Source organism: Lytechinus pictus, chromosome 10, assembly GCF_037042905.1.
Source record: "Lytechinus pictus isolate F3 Inbred chromosome 10, Lp3.0, whole genome shotgun sequence".
In the NCBI taxonomy this organism is placed as follows: domain Eukaryota; kingdom Metazoa; phylum Echinodermata; class Echinoidea; order Temnopleuroida; family Toxopneustidae; genus Lytechinus; species Lytechinus pictus.
Genome location: NC_087254.1, coordinates 16067542 through 16088291, shown reverse-complemented (window position 1 = coordinate 16088291; position 20750 = coordinate 16067542). Strand labels below are relative to the sequence as shown.

General features: G+C 36.9%; 1 protein-coding gene across 1 annotated transcript; it reads right to left on the bottom strand.

Annotated features, from left to right (window-relative positions):
• Nucleotides 1-4335: 4335 nt before the first annotated feature.
• Nucleotides 4336-19893, bottom strand: LOC129270234 (cytochrome b-c1 complex subunit 2, mitochondrial-like). Its single transcript, XM_064105421.1, has 12 exons — nucleotides 19782-19893; nucleotides 16144-16212; nucleotides 15676-15825; nucleotides 14925-15046; nucleotides 13445-13569; nucleotides 12954-13109; nucleotides 11526-11612; nucleotides 10962-11167; nucleotides 10332-10412; nucleotides 8110-8186; nucleotides 7412-7565; nucleotides 4336-5048 (listed from the first exon to the last, which is right to left on the bottom strand). Exons 1-12 carry the CDS (start codon nucleotides 19821-19823, stop codon nucleotides 4956-4958), a joined length of 1362 nt encoding a protein of 453 aa, XP_063961491.1. The 5' UTR covers nucleotides 19824-19893; the 3' UTR covers nucleotides 4336-4955.
• Between the last annotated feature and the right edge of the window lie 857 nt (nucleotides 19894-20750).

Sequence of the window (20750 nt, the reverse complement as noted above, 5' to 3'; positions counted from 1 at the left end):
TTTGATGGTATTAGACAAAAAACAAGCCGGTATAGGAGACAAGAACTGTACATTGCTATTAAAAGCCAGGGTAATAATAGCCAAGTCTTTTGGAAGCGCATAGGGACGTTATATCATGTGATACGAAGCACTGAAAAAGTGCCCTTTTTATGCAAGAAAAATGCCCCTAACGAATGTATACTGTGCCACTCACACCCGAGGAGGACCCGTTTCAGGTGTTATCAAGTGCCCTTTCTCGTATAAGTGCCAATTCTTACCAAAAATGCCCCGTCTCGAACTGTTCTATGCCCCTTTCACCTGAGAAGGACCCGTTCCGTGTGTCACCAAGTGTCCCCTTGCCTTATCGCAAGTGCCCTTTCTCGAATCAGTGCACCTTATTTACCCAAGAAAGTGCCCCTCACCAATGTGTTATGTGCCCCTTTCATACCCGAGGACCCGTTTTATGCTATTAGCATGTGTCCTCACTTTTGCCTTCTTATAGGTACCCTTACTCGAATCAGTGCCCCTTTTTATCCAAGAAAGTGCCCCTCACCATCAGGTTCTGTACCCCTTCCACCTGAGAAGGATCCGTTTTATGTGTTAACGAATTCCCCTTTGAAATAAGTAAACACTTCTCATTTTTATATGTTAATTACTACTTATCAAGGAAAAAATTGTAAAAATAATTCTACGTGCCTTAAATTTCATGAGTCATGTGAGTGGCGTTCATATGAGGGGGCTCTTGCCCCCTAAAAAAAAAATCACAAACCCAAATAAAGAAGAGAAAAGGAAAGAGAAAATGTTGAAATTTGATATATTTTTCTGAATATTATGTCAAAATCTATCACAAAATTGGATTTTCGTTATCAAATTGTCAAGTTTTTTGCTTGCTCGCGGCTTCTTGTATTAATGTTACATGATACGACATATCTAGCACCCTCACCACTGTAGTCAAGTCATTTTTTCTTTGGTTTAAGACAGTGCCCATTTTCTCTGTGCCTCCCCCCCCCCCCCCACTTTGCTCCGCTGCACCTGATAATCATTATTATTTGAATAAACATTTTCAGTTGATGGTGGGCTCGTCTTTGTTCCCGCGGCCCCATCAGTTGTTTTCCAGGGGGAAAACCTCTCTTTTAATTTCGCTTCTTTCTCCATTTATTTGATTTAGGAGGGAAACAAATATTAGGCTCCCAGATTGAAGATTCGGAGTTCAAGTGAAATCCAACCAATGTTGTGTGAGAATAAGGAGAAAAATAAGTAAAACAAAATATTTAAAGTTAGAAATAAATCGGATAAGCAATAAGAAAGTCATGGATATTTTGAAACCGAGATCACGACTATGTAAATTTCAATTGGCAACTGGGTAGGATATAATTACAATAGGGACAGCTTTTCCATTTAGGCCATGTATCAGGGATCAGTGCTTTTCGTAGAAGTACCTACTCCCCTCAGGCAATAATGAAAATTTTTAAATATAGGTAGCATATGTCCTCGTGAAAAAAATAAAATAAACTTATGAAATAAAAAAGACATTTTAGCCATTTTTTAGCCATGGAGTAAATGGAAGAGTAGTCCTTCCACTGCAGCCAATTTGAAATCTCCATAGGTAAAGTGATTACCAATTTTAACAACTTTTAAAATTTATAACATTCTTATTGTTTGTCCGATATTATTAAAACTTTCACCTATCTACTGGTCTGATTTTTTTTCTTTTTCCTCTCAAAACAACTTTTATTTGAGTTAGATTCCTCTTTAAGCAAGTTAGGGGTAAAATCGCAACTAATGTGTCTTTGTGATCACGCTCTCACTTTGGGTCCATTTTTCTTTATCTTCTCCTTCATGATTCTTTCTCTTCATTTTATTGCTGGGAAAGTGAGCCAAAAACGTTTCAGCCTTGTTTAGCTTTTACCTCCCCCCCCCCCCCCTCGCACTTCACTATTATATGTCTACGGGGATTTCAGAGCTGCCAAGTTGTATTTTGCATTTTCAGTATTCTTATCCCCCAAAATCAGTATTTTGACAAAAATATCAGTATTTTTACCGTGTGAGATAAATATTTTTTATTTTTCCCCAAAAAAGTGTATTTCATAATAAAATGCTTGGCGCACTCGCCCATCACGGCGCTCAAGCTGCATGCAAGCTAAAATGTGCACTGCTCTTGCAGATGAAAAAAAAACAACATTGAAACTTGTGTATATCTCACCCAATTTTACAAAATGATTGAAAAAAAAAACAAGTTACCTGAAATTACATTGATCTAATAACCATATTTGTGTACGTTTTATGAAATAGAGACATAAAGAGATGAGTATTATTTTTTTTAATACAAAAAACTTATTTTTTAAAGAAAAAACGTACTGCCGTATTTTGGTTGCAAAAACGTACTAAATACGGAACAAGTGGAATGCCTCTGGCCGTCTCACCTGCATCACGCGATTCAATATAGCAGCAGTGCTGATTTTGAAAACTACTATAACTCGCACAAGATGTTCAGTGATACTTGGTTACTCTTATTTCCACGTTTTATGAACTAGACCAATACACTTATAGAGATATGATGGCAATTCAACAAATACCCCCAACGTGGCCAAAGTTCTTTGACCTTACATGACCTTTGACCTTGATCATGTGACCTGAAACTCGCACAGGATGTTCAGTGATACTTGATTACTATTATGTCCAAGTTTTATGAACTAGACCAACACACTTTCAAATTTATGGCTGTAATTCAACAAATACCCCAATTTGGCCAAAGTTCATTGACCCTAAATGACCTTTGACCTTGGTCATGTGACGTGAAACTCATGCAGGATGTTCAGTGATACTTGATTAACCTTATGTATAAGTTTCATGAACTAGGTCCATATATTTTCTAAGTTATGATGACATTTCAAAAACTTAACCTTAGGTTAAGATTTTGATGTTGATTCCCCCAACATGGTCTAAGTTCATTGACCCTAAATGACCTTTGACCTTGGTCATGTGACATGAAACTCAGGCAGGATGTTCAGTAATACTTGATTAACCTTATGGCCAAGTTTCATGAACTAGGTCCATATACTTTCTAAGTTATGCTGTCATTTCAAAAACTTAACCTCAGGTTAAGATTTGGTGTTGACGCCGCCGCCGCCGTCGGAAAAGCGGCGCCTATAGTCTCACTCTGCTATGCAGGTGAGACAAAAATCGTACTACTTGGCAGCTCTGGGATTTGTGCAGGGCCGTTTTCCCCCCTCTTCATTTCATTCTCTCTTTTTTTTTTGGGGGGGGGAGAGCAATTAAGGTTCCAAGCCACCTGGATCCATTCAATTACTCATGTCTCTTAACCATAAATAGACTGGGCTATTTCGACGCCTAAGGAGACGGTTGGGGGTGCTGATCTCTGCCATCGATCGTGCGATTGCGCCGAAAAATTGGCACGTGCGTTACCCATGGCATTATCGACAAAACTATAGGATCAAATTCTGCGAAAAATCTGATTGCTAATTAATTATGTTAATTTATGAGTAAATCAAAAGTTTGCTTCAATAAATTAAATAATGCCCCTAAAATGCTAATTTTGTATATCAAAAGTTGCGCTAGACTTGAAAGTAAAAAGTCAGCAAGTGATGCAGTCAAGAAAATTTAACGCACCAGAATATCAAAAGTTTGCTCTAATTAATTAAATAATGCCCCTAAAATGCTAATTTTGTATATCAAAAGTTGCACGAGACTTGAAAGTAAATAGTCAGCAAGCGACACAGTCAAGAAAATTTAACGCACCAGAATACATCACAAAAATTTTGTGGGGGGCTGAATCAGAGGTTAATACTCCACTGTTTTGCTGTATGCTGATTTCAGTATAGGAAATCTAATTTACATGTACATGTATTATGAACTTTGCTGTATGCTGATTTCAGTAGAGGAAATCTAATTTACATGTACATGTATTATGAACTCATTAATTTGTAACATGACAGGAGGCATTTGTTAAATAAGCCCTTAACCCTTTGTTATCCGATCTGACCGCCATGTTCCTCCGCACAAATGATTGTGACTACGCCGCCACAATTATTTCTCACTGCACCACTTGTTGACCTCTTACTCTTCAAGTCTTCCATAAATTTTGAGACAAAATTTGAGATGCCAGGGTAAGCCGTTACGAAAAAAACGCAACATTTAGTACATGCATGTCAGGCCCAAACTTGCACATAACCCATTCAAATTGCATTTCAGCAGCTTTTAAATCAGCTTGTATTTGCCAAGAACAGATCTTATATATAACAGGCCTTAGTCGCAATATGCTGTATAGATGCATTCAGAGTGAATACAGACCATAAAATGCCATTCAAGATCAAATAAAACTCGACAAAAGAAAAATTTCAAGTCAGTTTTCATTTTATTTTGTCATGTCAGTAAACTCATTGCTTAAAAGCATTTGAACAAGACGAAAAATGAAAATATTTCAATGACAATTCCTTTTTCTCTGTTTCTTTTTTTTTCATAGCTGTAGTTTTGGTAATATCACAAAATTTACACAGGTACATTTCTGGTATTCGAAAGTGTATGACATGAACAGAGATCTGTCTCTGAATATAAGATTGGGGGAGAGGATTACATTTTTTTGCTCATAACTCAAAATATTTATCAAATCCACAATATAAAGTCAGGAAAATAGATTTGGCCAACTTGTTACGATTAATGTTGTTATCTAGTATCAAAGCACACAGATAAACAAGAGGCATAGTGCATGTGCATATGTGGTAATTATTATTCAATATTTAAATATATTCATATTTTTCTTGATTAAAAATGCTGACAGATACCTCACATACAAGGTTTGCATGAATAACTGTTTCTAAAAATCTTCAGTTCTGTCAATAGGGCTTTTAAACATCACTTTCAAATAGAACAACTCTTTGAATTCATAGCTCAATAGACACAAAAGAAGGAAGATCCTGTACATCTAACTATAATTTATTCTACGATAGAGGGGGCTCTCATGGTGTCAAAAGCTGGTCCATGTACGGGGTATTTATGAGGTTACCACTGGCTGCCATTGAACGCTTGCCGTTGAAGATACGCTTGGCAACCTGTGAAGTTTGGGAAAGAGAGAGAGAAAGAGGATAGAAGTGTCATTTGACATACTACCTTGCTATCTTGTACATCTTACAAGTAGCACATGCCTCCAGGTACTTATAGTGAATATGTGTAATACAGATAGAGTAACTGGTCAAACGGATGCAACTTGATGTCCTAGTTTATGGACATTCTATGCAAGCACATGTTTGGTTTTCCCCAAGAATTTGTGAAACATGCCCCACTGATCTTGTTAAAAGGTAAAATGTGACAATTTCAATATGAATCACTGAAAAACCCACTGTAAATATGTGATAAATTGTTTCAAAAAGGAGAGATGAAGATAGAGAAAGACAGATATATGTAAATCAAGATAATTAAATTTAAAAAATTAAGATAAAGAAGATATAAAATATATGCATAAAGGAAGACCGACAACAGATTGAAATGATTGGGTCAAAACAAGTGAAAAACAAATATTGATTTCAACAAATTGTTGTCTATTTATGCTGAAAGATGTTTTATGAAAGAATGCTGGTGAATTTTGTTGCACCATGTCTGAAAATAAAAGGCGTATCCCTACTAAGACAAGGGGGAGGGGGCTGATTTAGCCCACCTTGACATATTTTGTGATAAATCCGCCGTGCAATTTTTTTTTACCGCGTCGCTCAATGACTTTTTACTTTCAAGTCTTGCGCAACTTTTGCAGTTCCGAAATTATGCAACATTTTGTAAGTGCATATAGGATCTGCCAGAACGTAAGAACGCATAAATTTTTACCGCCAAGAGCTTATACTCACGAGCTAACAACTGATGAAGGGACAGCAAATAATATAGTTGTGCCAAAAGTTACTTGCCTGTATGCACCCTAAGTGCGGTGATACCATCAACATACTTCTTAAGTCAACCCCTCCCACAAGATCTTGGCTGATGATTGGCATGATAATAGTGTAGGATGAATTTCTAATGTATTTCTTTGTTCTTCGACCTTTTGTTTTTCTTAGTTTTTTCACCAAATTTATAGCAGAACCTTTTTGAAGCATAATTATGCTAAAATCAATTAATTTCAGCTGATGAAAGTAAAATTTATCATATCATTATTATTATTATCACATCTTTATGAATAAGATGAGAATATTATTTACCTGCGTTATGGTTGTATAGCAGTTAAATGTTGTTTCTTTCGTTAATGTTCTTATACTTTACAAGAATGCATATTCAATAGGGTTCGAAGCCTCCGTGGAATGTAATAAAAAGTGCATTGGTGCATTGGAGCGCGGAAAGAAAGGAAAACTTGCGGTAAGGATACGTAGGGCATATCATTCTAGCTTGTTCCCTTCGTCACAACAAATTTCCAGAATTTAAAATTTGCAAAGTGAAAGTTTTCACATTCTTACAGTTTATAATAATCTGATAAACAAATTTAGAGGGGAGTTTTGCAAAAGTCTCTCACAGTTTTTCCAGAGTTTTCTGCTCATCGAGTTTTATCTCTGTTTTTTTTCAACTGGTCTGACTTGTCACATAATATAACATAATATATATATATAAATTCATGTGTCACTGTTACTCTACAACAAACGGTGTATGTTATGTCATTATATAGATTCCCAATACCTATCAAGAACAGAGTTCTGGAAGTTTGATATTTGTTTTATCATTTATAATAAAAACAGTCGGTCGGCTCCTAGTCGTTGGGCAAGCTATATTATATCCATATGATATTTGCGGTTAGAAAGAGTCTCTTTTATATTATGTATTACTAAATTAATGAATTTAGGAGGTGTGAGGATTTTACAGAAATTATAGAACAGACAACTCATTTACATTGACTTTGTACACAAAATCACATTTTGGAGCAATTTGGGGTCTGACATGTACTTACATAGTGTTGGGAAATCTTTCAACCGCACACCCGGGCATCTCAAAAGATGTGCAAGACTTCAAAGTAAAATTTCAGCGAGTAGCATGGTAATAAAAGTGGAATGGTCACGGAAAATGTCGAGGGGGGTTGATTAACCCCCCCCCCCCCCCCGGTGATTTTAGGATTAACGTAATCCTCAACAGTGATACCATTAACTGCCTTCACAACATGAGCAGGGTTGTCAAAAGACCTGGCAATGGAGTTCTTCATCAGCGATATCTTCAAGCCGATAGCCAACAAATGTCTCAAAATAATCAAGGCATAAGAATTTCCTGCCGAACAGTACTCACCCTCGACACATCCTCAGCAGTGATACCATCAACCGCCTTGATAACATCAACAAGGTTGTCAATGTACCTTCCATGAAGTGCTTAATCAGCAGTATCTTCAAGCTGATAGCCAACAAATGTCTCGAAATAACCAAGGCATAAGCATTTCCTGCCGAACAGTACTCACCCTTGACACATCCTCAGCAGTGATACCATCAACCGCCTTGACGACATCAGCAGGACTCACATATGACCCGGCATGAAGGGCTTGAACAGCGATGTCTTCCAGGAGAGCATCTTGGTTCTCAAGGTTCATGAAGACAGCAGCCTTCAGTTGATTTCTAAAAAAGGAAAATGGGGATTAACTGGTGGATAAGCCTAATGTACTACGTATGAGCGTGACATGCTTGCCATCAACTTTGAACAAGATAAAGGGACCCGAACTAATATAGCAATGTGGTTAGAGCAAATACAGTCTGTTTTTTTTTTAATCTACCAATTAGAACAAAATTCCTACGTTTCGCTTGTTGTAGATATCGATATGTCCTTAAGAATGGGAAATTGCTTTATTTTTGCCTGAATCATTATTTTTTCTGTGATAATCCAATTAAATGATGTGTTTTACAAAAATACACAATATCCAAGCTGAAAATTACCAAGTAAAGTTTCATTGGGTTTCATTCGATTCACCCATTGACTACCCAAATATGTCATTCCCACAGGCTTTGTACAGGAACCGTACAGTTCCAGTAGGCAATGGGTTAATCAAATTTCTCTCCAAAGGGTGGACTTTCCCATTTCTGGGTGAATATAAAAAAAGGGATCAATTTACAACTACATAATTGATGCAACAGGGATTATATAGTTTGTAAAAAGGAGTCTTACTTCGCTCTCTGAAGGTCTTGGGCACTGACATTTCCTTTCGTCATTCCTCCAAACTGTTCCATCAGGGATTTTAGCACCTATTAAAAAGAGACAAGAATTGTATCAATCCTATACCATCTAAAGGTTAGTTAAGATTATGGGAGCAGAATTATATATATATAAAAAAAACTTGTTTAACTATGATGTCTCCCAATTAATCATCTGAGATGGCAAAATATGATGAAGATTTTTGGAAGAAATATCTGTGACTGATTCGTGTAATCTATGAATTTTGCAATGAATATGCTTCAGATATGCTGCATTCTAAATCATGAGTGAAAAAAGCATACCATCGTGTCGGTGCAAGGACTCCATTAGCAAAACATATTCACGCACCGCATCGATGCAGAAACATCATAACGTAATGCAACATGTGTGATATTTTTGAGCGCATGTGATGAGCGAAAAAGTGGTGTTAAGGGCATTCTTAAACCGACATGATGAAATATAGCAATTCCAATCACATATTTTGAAGTGCATAATCCTCTGCATACACATTTAAGGCCTTTATCTTTAAACAAATAACACACACTGTTAATGAATCTGTTCTACTTAGGCAAGATTCAACTTTAAAGATGTAATGAACACACATTCTGTATATGCTGGGCTCCGTAACACAAAGGTTAGCAATTGATCGTACGCTTGATTTTTACAATTGATTACACATTGTAGTCAATGCAATCAATCATGAAAATTTATTCTATGACCATTGCTAAGCTTTGTGCTACAGAAACAAGCACAAGATATTCAGGGATACATGGTTAATCTTATGTCCCAAGTTTCATGAACTAGATCTATAAACTTTAAAGTTATGATAATTCCACCAATACCCCCAACATTATCAAAGTTCGTTGACCCTAAATGACCTAGATCATGTGACATGAAACTTGCACAAGACGTTCAGGGATACTTAATCGCTCTTACGTCTAAGTTAAAGGAGAATGAAACTCTTGGAGCAAGTTAGCTTTTGTGAAAGCAAAAAAATCAAAGAATAAGATCAAAAAAACTTTGAGTAAAATAGGACTAGCAATAAAAGAGTTATGAGCATTTGAATGTTGAGATCACTAATGCTATGGAGATCCTCCCATTGGCAATGCGACCAAGATCTGTGATGTCACACACGTACAACTCTCCCATTTGGACACTGAAAATATACCCCAAAACATCTCTTTTTTGCTCATTCTAATCATATGACAAACGATTCATCAATGATATAATGTTGTGAAACCTCTTTACTTGTCATCTCATAAAGAGAACACCTCACCTTGTGATAGACTCTATAAAAGTGAGAATATAAGTGAAATAAGTACTAAAGTAATGAGGGAGTTGTACGTGTGTGATATCACAGATCTTGGTCGCATTGCCGATGGGAGGATCTACATGGCACTAGTGATCTCAATATTCAAATGCTCATAACTTTCTTATTATTCATTCAATCTTCCTCAAACTTTCAACAATATGTTTCTTTGATTTTTCTCTTTGATATGGATTCAGCTGGTTTCAAGGGTTTCATTCTCCTTTAACTAGATCCATAAATGTCAAAGTTATGATGACAATTCCACAAATATCCCCAACATGGTCAAAGTTTGTTGACCCTAAGTGACCTTTGACCTAGTCATGTGACCTGAAACTCAGGCAGGATGTTCAGTAATACTTGATTACCCTTATGTCCAAGTTTCATGAACTAGGTCCATATACTTTTTAAAGTTATGATGACATTTCAAAACTTTAACCTTGGTTAAGATTTCAATGTTGACGACACCACCGTCGCCGGAAAAGCGGCGCCTATAGTCTCGCTCTGCTACGCAGGCGAGACAAAAATTGAAGAAAATTACAAGATTTAATGAGGAAATCAAATATTTTATTGTCCCAATTCCTCATATATCTTCCACAGGACAAAGGAAAACAAAAAGTCTGATACACCTCCATTTTTTCAAAGAAAGCTAAAGAAGCAATTTTGAATTTTTAAGCTCGAATATCTCGGAATCGTGTACAAGGAGATACGTAGTTCTGCCAGATCATGGCCGACCTGCATCCCCCCCACATCCCATCAGATCATTAATATTGTGAGGAGAGAACTGTCGGTCATAGTAATTCAGTTTGTTTTTTCTCCTAAGCACAGGTGATGCCGAATTAATAATAAGAGTTGATTAAAAAAAAAAAAAAAATCAAGAGGAGCTTACAGGAGCCATATCACTTGGCTGGGTGATGGCAAAGAATCCGAAGAGGCCAGAGTCTGAGTATGGTAGGTTGAAACTGTTCACCTAAAACAAGGAAAGGGTTACAAAATATCACGTTAGGAATCTTAATCATGCTGGGTGAATAGGAGGTAGCTTGAAAGATTCCCCACATCTTGGGGGTGTTTCACAAAGATTTAAGTTCGATTCAGATTCACACTTATGTAAAGTATGGTATGTAACGTACCACCGTATTGGTCAGATCATGCACAAAATGAATAATATTCACAAATATAATACTCATATGACAATAAACTAATAAATTCATTGACTTTATACCGGTACGTGATCAGCCACACATGACCTTGATCATGTGACCTAAGACTTGATCAAAGCTATTAGCTATACTTGATGAACTAGATCCATGAACTCTGCTATGCAGGCGAGACAATAAACAATTTTGTACATTAAGTCATGAAGTGGACAGATTTTATTGCGATTGCATGGTCAATAGTCAAGATCTTTGGGGGAGGGGTAGGCCCTAAGCCTCCAGTCTTTCCAGCCACCTAGGTTCCCCCCCCCCCCCCATTCTCCCAGTCTCATTAGGATTAAGGCTTTTGTACAAAGGAATCTTACAGCATGAGGGAGTGAGGAAGCCTTTGCGGCTGCCTGGCTGGCCTTGGATGTGGCTAGGTTGCTTCCTCTCTTGATGTACGGTGCAGAGCCAATCAGCTGGTGGAGGATACCGGTGACAAGAAGGTCCTTGCTCGACAGACTGGCGCCTTCTACGCCCAAGGCAGCATAGGCAAGGGGGCTACTGCACTGGGTCCTCAGCTCACCACCTGACAGAAAGGCAAGTGAAAAGTGCTGCTGGTTAGGCATACAGCCAATGGAGAATTAAAACAGTACAGATAGCAAAGTGTGATCATACAAGACAGGCAGTATCCTCGGAATGGGAGGTGTCTTATAAAGCTTTTTTTAAAGTTATGCAAAAACCTTACAACCCCGGTGAGCCAAATATATATGTCCCAGTCAAATGAGCATAACCTGAAATATACACTGTTGATACATGTATATACTATGACTTGTCACAACACTTTAAGGGCAAGTTAAAAATATATTTTACAATTTGCTCTTAAGAAATTCTGTGACATGTACCTAGCCTGTCATCCAAACTTCATACAAAGAGGCCCTGCTTACCTGAATATTTTGCAGCTGGAGTTGAGGGGTCACCTCGTTGAAGATCAAAGGACTCCCCAAAGGTCTTCAGGTCACTGTGATCAACACCTAGAAGAACAAAAAATTCCAAGAAGACAGCTGATTTATGGCATCCACAAGGGCATTTGCAGCAGAAGGAAAGAATGGAAGCAGCCAATTGCAGGGAAGACAATTTAAAGGGAAGTGTGTCGTTTTTTAGGATTGGAAGGCTATCATAGAAGCTTTATAGTCATGATATTACATTTAAGTATGGAATATCTGTTCACACTAACAGAAACAATCTTTTCCATCATCTATGTTTAATTGTATTAAGTGTTAATTTGATATTTAAAATCTGTAGGCTTTGTGTAGTAGAGTATGGAAAATGTAGTGGTTTTTGGAGTGTTTGGAGAAGTAGATGATGGACAGCCTTAAGGATCCTGGACGAACAATAAACGGATTACCAACATGATCAATGGCTGGTCTATTCACACTGTAAAGCAATAGAACCTCTTAACTGGGGCGGTACAGGAGGATCAATTTATGACAGGATGTGACTTTTGTATATTTGAGCAAAACCAACTACTTGACCACAGCCAAAACAAAACAAACAAATAAGCTACCACCATGTTCCACTGTGATTCCTACATATAAAGGTCCACGAGATCACAACAAAAGCATGGTAACTTTATTTCAAAACAATGAACACTTTAAAAAAATTTAAACAATTTTGTCCTCATACAATTGAACATTGGCCTAATACAACTTGTTAAAGGATTATTTTCCATAACATAAAAGAAATCAATTCCCTAAAAAAAATAAGTAAACAGGAAGTAGCAAGAAACTTATTGTATCTGATTGTAAATTTGCTATTGATACACCAATCCTGAATTTAGGCAAATTTATTCAACTTTCTGTTCTAAGGAGCAGAACGGCAATCAATTCTAGCACTTATCACCGATTTGTAGAAGTATAATTGACTTGTAATTGCTTGAGGTTTTGTGAGCCACCTCTACACCATTTTGTTTTAACTGAAATAATGATTCAGACTAAGTGTTTTTAAAGCAATTCAGCATGGTTGCAACTTTTAGTATATCGCTTCTCATTCAAGTTTCAGAAATATTGTTATCAAAGCAAAAGCAAAAGTTCTACAACAGGGGCCTGTTTTATAAAGACAACTATTGTAACTACGGCATGATGTTACTTCCATGGAATCTTTAATTGTGATTGGCTGCTGAGTCCTGTTACCATGGTACTAACAATCACTGCATAGTTATACAGTCATAACTCTTTATGAAAAGGGTCCCAGATCTGCTCTCGGCCAGTGGTCCCTTTTAAAAAGATTACCATCACATTTCCTAACTATTCACTGTTGATATGTTTTGTGAAATAGGTCCTTGATAATGACAAAGCAACAAGTTTTCCACTTACCGATACCAACAATAGCCATGTTCTCAGCAGTGTAGCGGCTGCTGACGTAGTCTTTCAGCATCTGGGTAGTGTGCTCTCCAACCATGTACTGGGGCACATAGATGGAACGGCCAAGGGTGTCCCTGTACGCAGCACTGTGAAGTTGCTCCATAACATCTGCAATTTCAAGAATTTCATTTAGAACTTTGTCCTGGCTGCATCATTACTTTGATGTACAAGACAAAATTACATAAGTGACTAGCCCCAAACAAACAATAAGTCACCAGGGAAGTTGCTCTATAAATTGCTAAAATAGTAATTTATTCTTCAAAAAGCAAACATTGGAAAATGAACACATCTGAAAGAGTAATTCTTCTTCTTCTTTATACTTAAAAATTTGAAATTGTAAAAGAACGAAAGACATTTTCTTGTGGACTACTTTAGGTCCCCAGACAAAAATAATCATATACAATTAATACACGTCTGATAAAACTCAAACACAAACTACTTACTGAGTTGGAGCTGATCATTATAGCAAGACAAATCAAAGAGCAATCTCTGACTGTTGTCCTTCACTTCCCAAGGCCTGAACTCTTGCCCTGTTGACACGTTCTTGAGGTAGAACATTCCAGTGTCCCTATGGATTAGCAAAGAAAAAATATTTAATACTACTACTACTATTACTAATACTAATACTAGTAATATCTATAATAACAATAATTATAATAATAATAACAACAATAATAATACTAATAATAATTAATAAAAATAATGTTCTGCTTTTATACAGTGTTTAATGTACATCAGAACAATGTCTCTTGTAAATAAAATAAATTTACAGATATTTTATTGCCCCAGTCATCGGATACTGGTATGCAAGCCCGCATGCACTTTCTCCACTCCATAAGGAGCATTCCAACAAGATTTCCAAGACACAGTATTGCCTTCACAAGCAATTTTAACCAATGGATGAACACCTGTATTTCACACTACTTTGAATCTATTCTAGAGGCAGAGCAACTAGCATTTACCATACTGCCCACATTGGGGTAAGATATTGAGGTTAAGCAAAACTAACAACACAATGTCTCATATACATGTAAGTGTCTGAATATATTAGTCTGTAAAGCTATGGAGGGATTTGTTTTCTTAATGTTATCAATATGATCTATAAATAAAATTACAAAGTAAAGGGAGTAAATATAAAATGTTAACTACTTCACAGGGAAAAAATGTTCCTTCTCTGATAAGAAGTAGGTACTTTAGCATGCAAATGTTGTGACTTTCCCTTATAAGGCACCGACGGCTTTAAGTCTCCTACGAAAGACAAGACATTTTTAGTAAAATGCCTTGCCCAAGGGTTATGATTGGAAATCTGACAGTTCCTAACTTAAAATCTAATTATTGATTTCTTTAAGAAAATCAATGACGCTTGATGGTTTTCAGATAAAAATTAGTATGGATGTGAGCAAATTCAATACATTCAAGAAGAATATGTCAATAAGTGATAGTATACAAAGTACATGACATACAAGGTGGAATAAGCATGTGATAAGTGAGAGTGGAAGCACTTCTTGATAGCTGGTAAGAGATTCTTGTAATGAGAAGTTCCTAGACAGTAGACACTAAACAAACATAATCCTCAAAGCAGTCAATACCCCACATTCATCATAGGATGTCATCTACTACTTGGTTACATTTTCTTCCTGTAAATGTATCCTAAAACTAGAATGTAAGTCATTTTTATTATTCAAAATGTATTATTGATGGGCAGGAAGAATGGCCTACATTGTACATGTAAAGCCCGGAATTCTTTGGTTGCATGTCCTTGTTATAGATATATATTGCTTCTTAATATTTTACACTTGTACTTCAGTATTATCTCATGTCTGACAGAGGAAAATTGAAAAATACAATATTTGTTCCATTATAAAGTAAATCATTGCATGCTTGAGGAGAGAAAGGATCGGTTTTTAAATTTGTTAGACTTACAGCTGATCTCTTAGACATCGGATGCTGTATGTGACATGTTCTCTTGATGTACTTGTTTCAAGTGAACCTCCTACCTCCTCCAAACCTCGGGTAATGCTGAGTGCTGAAGCACCACTTGTTGTCTGAAACAATGAGAGTAGTCAGCATATTTATACTCAGCAAAAATACTTAATAATAATGGTGGCAAGGTACATAAAAGGACATGTATCGATCAGGAGAATTCAATTATATTATTTCAAAAGGGGGGGGGGGGAATTATAAATATCACTGTAGATGATTTCCATGGCGATGCAGTTTCCAACACATGGAAAATTTGTCTTGCTTGTTTTTAACCTCATGATCAATGTTTTTGCCAAAGTAAGTAGTTCGATCTGCAATGACGTTTCCTTGGTTTTTTGCTATATCATGCTGTTTCAGTGGCAGGGGCAACACCATTTCCGACACATGTGGAAAAATGTGTGTTGCACACTTTACCTCAAGACCTTTGTGTGCCAAATTTTATGATCATAGGTGATAAACTGAGGAAGTAGTTCAATCTGCAACATTTGAAATGGACTGCCTGCCTGCCCGCCCACCCCCCTGTAAGTTTACTACTACATACACTGTGACCCATTCAAATTTTGTTTGGATAAGGGTTTGAAAAAAAATCTTCTTTGGCCATTTTCAACAAACCAAATGTATGTGAAGTAAGAAATAACTGAGTCCGGCAGTATCTATCAACTTTGGGGTACAGAATCGTGAACAGACTTACCAAGTGGCCAAATGCTCGTAAACAATGTGATGCACCAAGGTTTTCAACACCCTCGTACCTGGAGCCAGCCTTGACGATTACTGCTAACCTTGAGACAGGAGAGTTGTTTTCCAGCGAGGCTACGGTCAGCCCGCTTGGAAGTTTGGTTACCTAGGGGGAAAGTGAAAAGATGCATTATGTAAAGGGGTAATAATTGAGAAAAGGTAGCATTTATATAGTACATGTACTTGCCAATGTACCTTACAAAAAATCTTAAACATCAATAAATCATGAAATTGTTCCTGTAATAATTTCTGCAATGGAATACTAATGAGTTTTAACAATTACATGTAGCTTTTATTCTAGGCATGAAGATTTCTCTTTTTTGTTGTTTGTTTTTGTTTGTTCGTTTTTTGTGCTACATGTAATTTTTTACACATCATTCTCATGTGTGACTCATGTGGGGAAAAAAAGGAATGCTGATCATACCTGAACTTCATTTCTCTCTGCTTCTGCTTGTCTAGCTTGTGTGGCAGCTTGTGCAGAGAACCACCGTCTCTGTGAACACAAAGATTGAAGGAAAAAAGACAATGTAAAAATAAAAGTATTGTGTACATGGAGACAGAAAAATATGTTGTTTACAGGGCCCCATCTTACAAAGAGTTGCGATTGATCTGATCAATCATAACTCTGGAAAGCCACAGCAAACGTCAACATCTAAAACACATGCTTGTTCAAAATATTTTCTAGAAATGATGTATATTCATACATTCATTGTTTTCTTGACAATTCAGTATGCTTCCCTTTGTTTTAAAAGGACATTGATCAAATTTCCTAAAGAAAAAAATTATGACATTTATGGTAAAATTCTTATTCTTTCTTATTAGATCCAGCAAAAGTAAACAGAGTTTTAAATAAAGCAATGTCAAAGTTTGACTTCAGTTGAATTTTGCAAACTCTGTCCGTATTCAAGCCGTCATTTTTCTTAGGTGATTTTTCTTAGGTGATGGTTTGACATACCCCCAAATTAGTTCAGAAATTCATGTGTCCCAAGCTCTTCATGCAAGCTACCAAAATTTTAATTTTATGAATAATTGCTCATGATCATTTCATTTTGAAATCAGGGATAATACCACTGGAGTAACCTGCCCAGAATTTGTCATGTTAAGCTTTTTTTGCAATATTTTTGTTCTAAAATGTCTTTTCACAAAATGAATTTTGCATCAATGTTTGTTGAATGTATATATTTCAATTGCAATGTTTATTATTTTCTTTTAATTCAATATTTCATAAATCTTGAAATGTATCGCCATGTTTTGCACCCGCAATTCAGCAGCCACCGCCCTCTGTTCAACATAGCACATCGCACGTTCAAAAGTCAATGTGTGCGAGCGTTGCTAAATTGAACCGCACCACATGGGATACATGTATATGCAACCTGGCAGTTGCAGCGGCCAATCGCTCCCACATTACACTTAGACCCCATGTCGAATGGAGGCCTGCCATTAGCATGCCGGCAAATTGATTTCTGTGCAAATTCAATGCGCTACACTTTGCTTTTTTTCTTTTTTGATTGGTCATTTACAGTCCTAAATTTGAGATAACATTTGACAACTCGGAACAAAACCATAGAATTCTTCCTTTTTAGCACATTTTTTGGTGACCCCGCTTCTTAAATTTGAGCTTAGCTGCCGCGTGCTCTGGAAATATGGCACAGATTCCACATTTTAAGGGCAAAATTTGATTTTTTAAAAGTTTGGAGTTGAAATCGGGACTTTCATAAGGTGATTGAAAGTGCCTGTGTATATAACAATATATTTGGTGTGTGTTGTGGTGATTGTAGAGACAGTGATTTTCCGTTTAAAAAAATGGTCTTTACAAAAACCTGAATTCCGTTTTGTAACAGTGAATTCCATGAATTTTTACATGAAAAGTATAAGAACCAAATGGAATTTCCATTTTATTTACCGGTAAAAAGGAAAATCACTGTCCCTTTGATTGACTTTGCTGGCTTGTAAAATGAGCTTGCCATTTCAAATTCCGGGCACATTGCTTTAGATCTACTTATTTTGTAACAATTGTTATCAATTATAGAGGTGGCACCTGAATCACGATTTCAAATGGAGTACAAATGGTAGTGATTTTTTACCTGATTGCTAAGAAAGCATGAATGCTTGTACGCAAGCAACCAGAGGTTCGATGGCGGAAAGTCCCTTCCGAGGGATCTGGTAAAAAGGATTTAAATGCCTTACCAAAGGGCACTAGCGCACTAATTGGCATGATAGGGAATCGACCCAGGTCACTGGAATATGAAACCCCTGCTCTACAAACTGAGCTATTGCATCTCTAATGGATGGGATAGATCACTGAAGAATCGATGCAGATCAAAATTGAAAAAATTGTTCCTTTTCCTCTCTTATTTCTCTTCTTTGGCCGGCTGTGATTATCATGATTACATGTATAGCCAGGGCTCGACATTAGCAGTGGGCCACCAAAGCCAATTTGGGAGACTGTCTCCCATGTGGGAGATTATCTACAAAAGACTAAAAAAACAGAGACTTTTGTAAAGAGGTATCGAATTCCAGAGACAGTCTCCAGTTTGGGAGACCAATTTCCTTTGTTTATATTTGCTGCAAAAGGATTGCCTTGGTGGCAAATGGAAATGTGAAAAGCAGATTCATCATGAAAAATTAGGCCTTCGGTAACCTTTTGTTTTGTTAAGGATTTTGTTGTCATCAACACACAAAACAAATGAGCTTCTGACCTCAATGAGACAAAAATTTGGATGGAAAAAAATATATTGAGAGCCTCCCTTATAGGCCATGCACCTCTACTGGTAAAAGCTCACACTTGGTAGCCCAGTTGGGTTACCAAAGTTTTTTTCTTACAATCGTTATATCAGCATAGAATTAGAATACCAATTCAAATGACCATCCTGAGAAAATTACGTATGATATTTGCCATCAATTTGGAGCTCATTTTGGATCCAACTACTTCAGTTCACAGGCAAGTTAGTCTCCGCTAGTATTGCACTTGTTGGGCGTCAAGCACGCCCGTCGTGTCGTAGAATGAGTGTGGTAAGGGGCTGTACGTTAGTGTATGTGCGACTCTGGACTGTGACTGTGTGTTGACCGAGAGTTAGTTCCGATTGACTCTGCATGATTCTGTCTTTCATATTATTTTAATGCAAACGCTGTTTTATGGTTATGTTGTCATCTGCAAATATCATTGTTTCAGATATTTTGGGAAGAATTCTGCTAGGATATCATTTAATTTTATTTTTTAATTCAGTTGTTGTTTTGTGATCATGGAAAATACAAACGATCTTTATTGCTCTGCATCCAGCCACTTGTGCAACACTATACCCCGGCCCTCAGCACATTTCAGCGTGGTCATCAGGAGTCATGACTTTGTCTTAAGTGACAGAGCAAACCTGTCTAACGTCTGTTTTTCCAATTTCTGTTCTAAACTCCTCTATTACTTAGGCCTAACCTATTTTATCAAAAAAGTTATAAAAACTTAACGTTAGAATCATAAAAAATTATAATATCACTGATTTCACTCAACATTTTTTTCATTCTTTGGCTTGTTGCATTTCGTTTTGAAAAATTTTGTTACTCTTTCACAAACGTTCGCGTCCGTGTTTCTTGACCCTGGACAAGCACCCGAGCACCGCCGCCGAAAAAGCCGGGGCTCCTCGGTCCAATTCCGAGACGGAGCACCTGCACTGCTGCAGGCTGGCGACACAATGGGTGATTTCAAGTCCGGTGTTGGCGTTGGTGTTGGTGTTAGTGTTGGAATTTGGATTGCTTCCCCTAGCTCCAAAACCTATTCTGAGTTTGTAAAACTGATCCAGATCACATTATTGACATCTCAACAACCAATGAGTGACTTTTCAGGACCATCTTCATTTTATGTTTGGTGTTATACTCATGTAAAAATTGACCTAACACCAACACCAAAAGGTCAACACTGAACTTGAAATCACCCACTACCGGCGTTTTCCGATAAATAATTTAGAGAGCATTACCACTAAAATTCAAAATGAAATTAATTCAAAATATTCGGAACCTGTATATTACTTATATAGAAAGCCCGTATGTGATATACATTGATTTTAAACTTACCGAAAGCGAGACAATTGTTGGTCTGAAAGTAGAAACAGACATAATTTCCTCCTCTGCAGATCGTAACAAGATGGCAGCAGCTGATTTTTTAGTATGCTGCCGCCCTCTATTGAAAATGATTATGCAACATGCGATTTGCAGGCGCCAGCGCAGCTGGGGGGGGGGGGGGGGGGGGTGGAGGGCTTCTACCACCATCTGTTTTTATACCCTTCTATCAGTGAAGAGCGAAGAAAAGAATTAGCTAGCGGTCGTGGACAATTTAAAAGGGAGTGAAAAACCCCTAACCGGGATCGACTGATATCTATGATGAGCGAGTTACTTACATGTTAGCTAAACCGGAATCTATAGGCCAATCAATGTATTGTTCTACTGCATAGTACAGTTTGAAATGCATGAAGCTTTTTGTCGGGTTATATTATAATTTTGTTCATCATGTTATGATCACAAGAAGAAAAAAAATGTCAAAAATTAACATCAAACCAATATCCAATTATAAGGTGCTATAATTTAAAGAAAATGCAAGGTCTGAAATGAAAAAAGTAATTTGCTTATATTATCAAATCGAAAAAAAAATTGTCTTTGAGCTGAAATGATATTTTGTGATTTTTCTCGTTTTTTTTCCAGCATGTTTCTGAAAACATATCAGAGCACTGCATTCTTGGATGAAACACAAAATATTATCTGGAGTGTTAAAAAAAGGTAGATATTTCAAGAAATGGAGCAAAGTGACCCGACATACCATGATGGCATTTGCATTAGTAAATTTTGAAAAAGCTTAGATCTGGTGCATTATTTTAAGTGGATTTACATGAAAATTGAAGTAAAAAAAGTTATGCCTTGGTTTGACAAGGAATATTAATTCCTGTGCTATGATTAAAATTGATCTGTTAGTTGTAAAAGTGCTATAGATATTTGACATTGATTTCAATTATTTTCTTGCAACACCCATTTGTGAAACACCCCCGAACC

What these genes read in the sequence shown, in the direction of transcription:
- LOC129270234 (XM_064105421.1), bottom strand. Translation starts at nt 19,823, where the DNA reads ATGTCTGTTTCTACTTTCAGACCAACAATTGTCTCGCTTTCG. An exon ending in CAACAATTGTCTCGCTTTCG is followed by an intron (nt 16,213 to 19,781) that starts GTAAGTTTAAAA and finishes TTGTGTTCACAG; the next exon opens with AGACGGTGGTTCTCTGCACA. An exon ending in CATGGCTATTGTTGGTATCG is followed by an intron (nt 11,613 to 12,953) that starts GTAAGTGGAAAA and finishes TTGTTCTTCTAG; the next exon opens with GTGTTGATCACAGTGACCTG.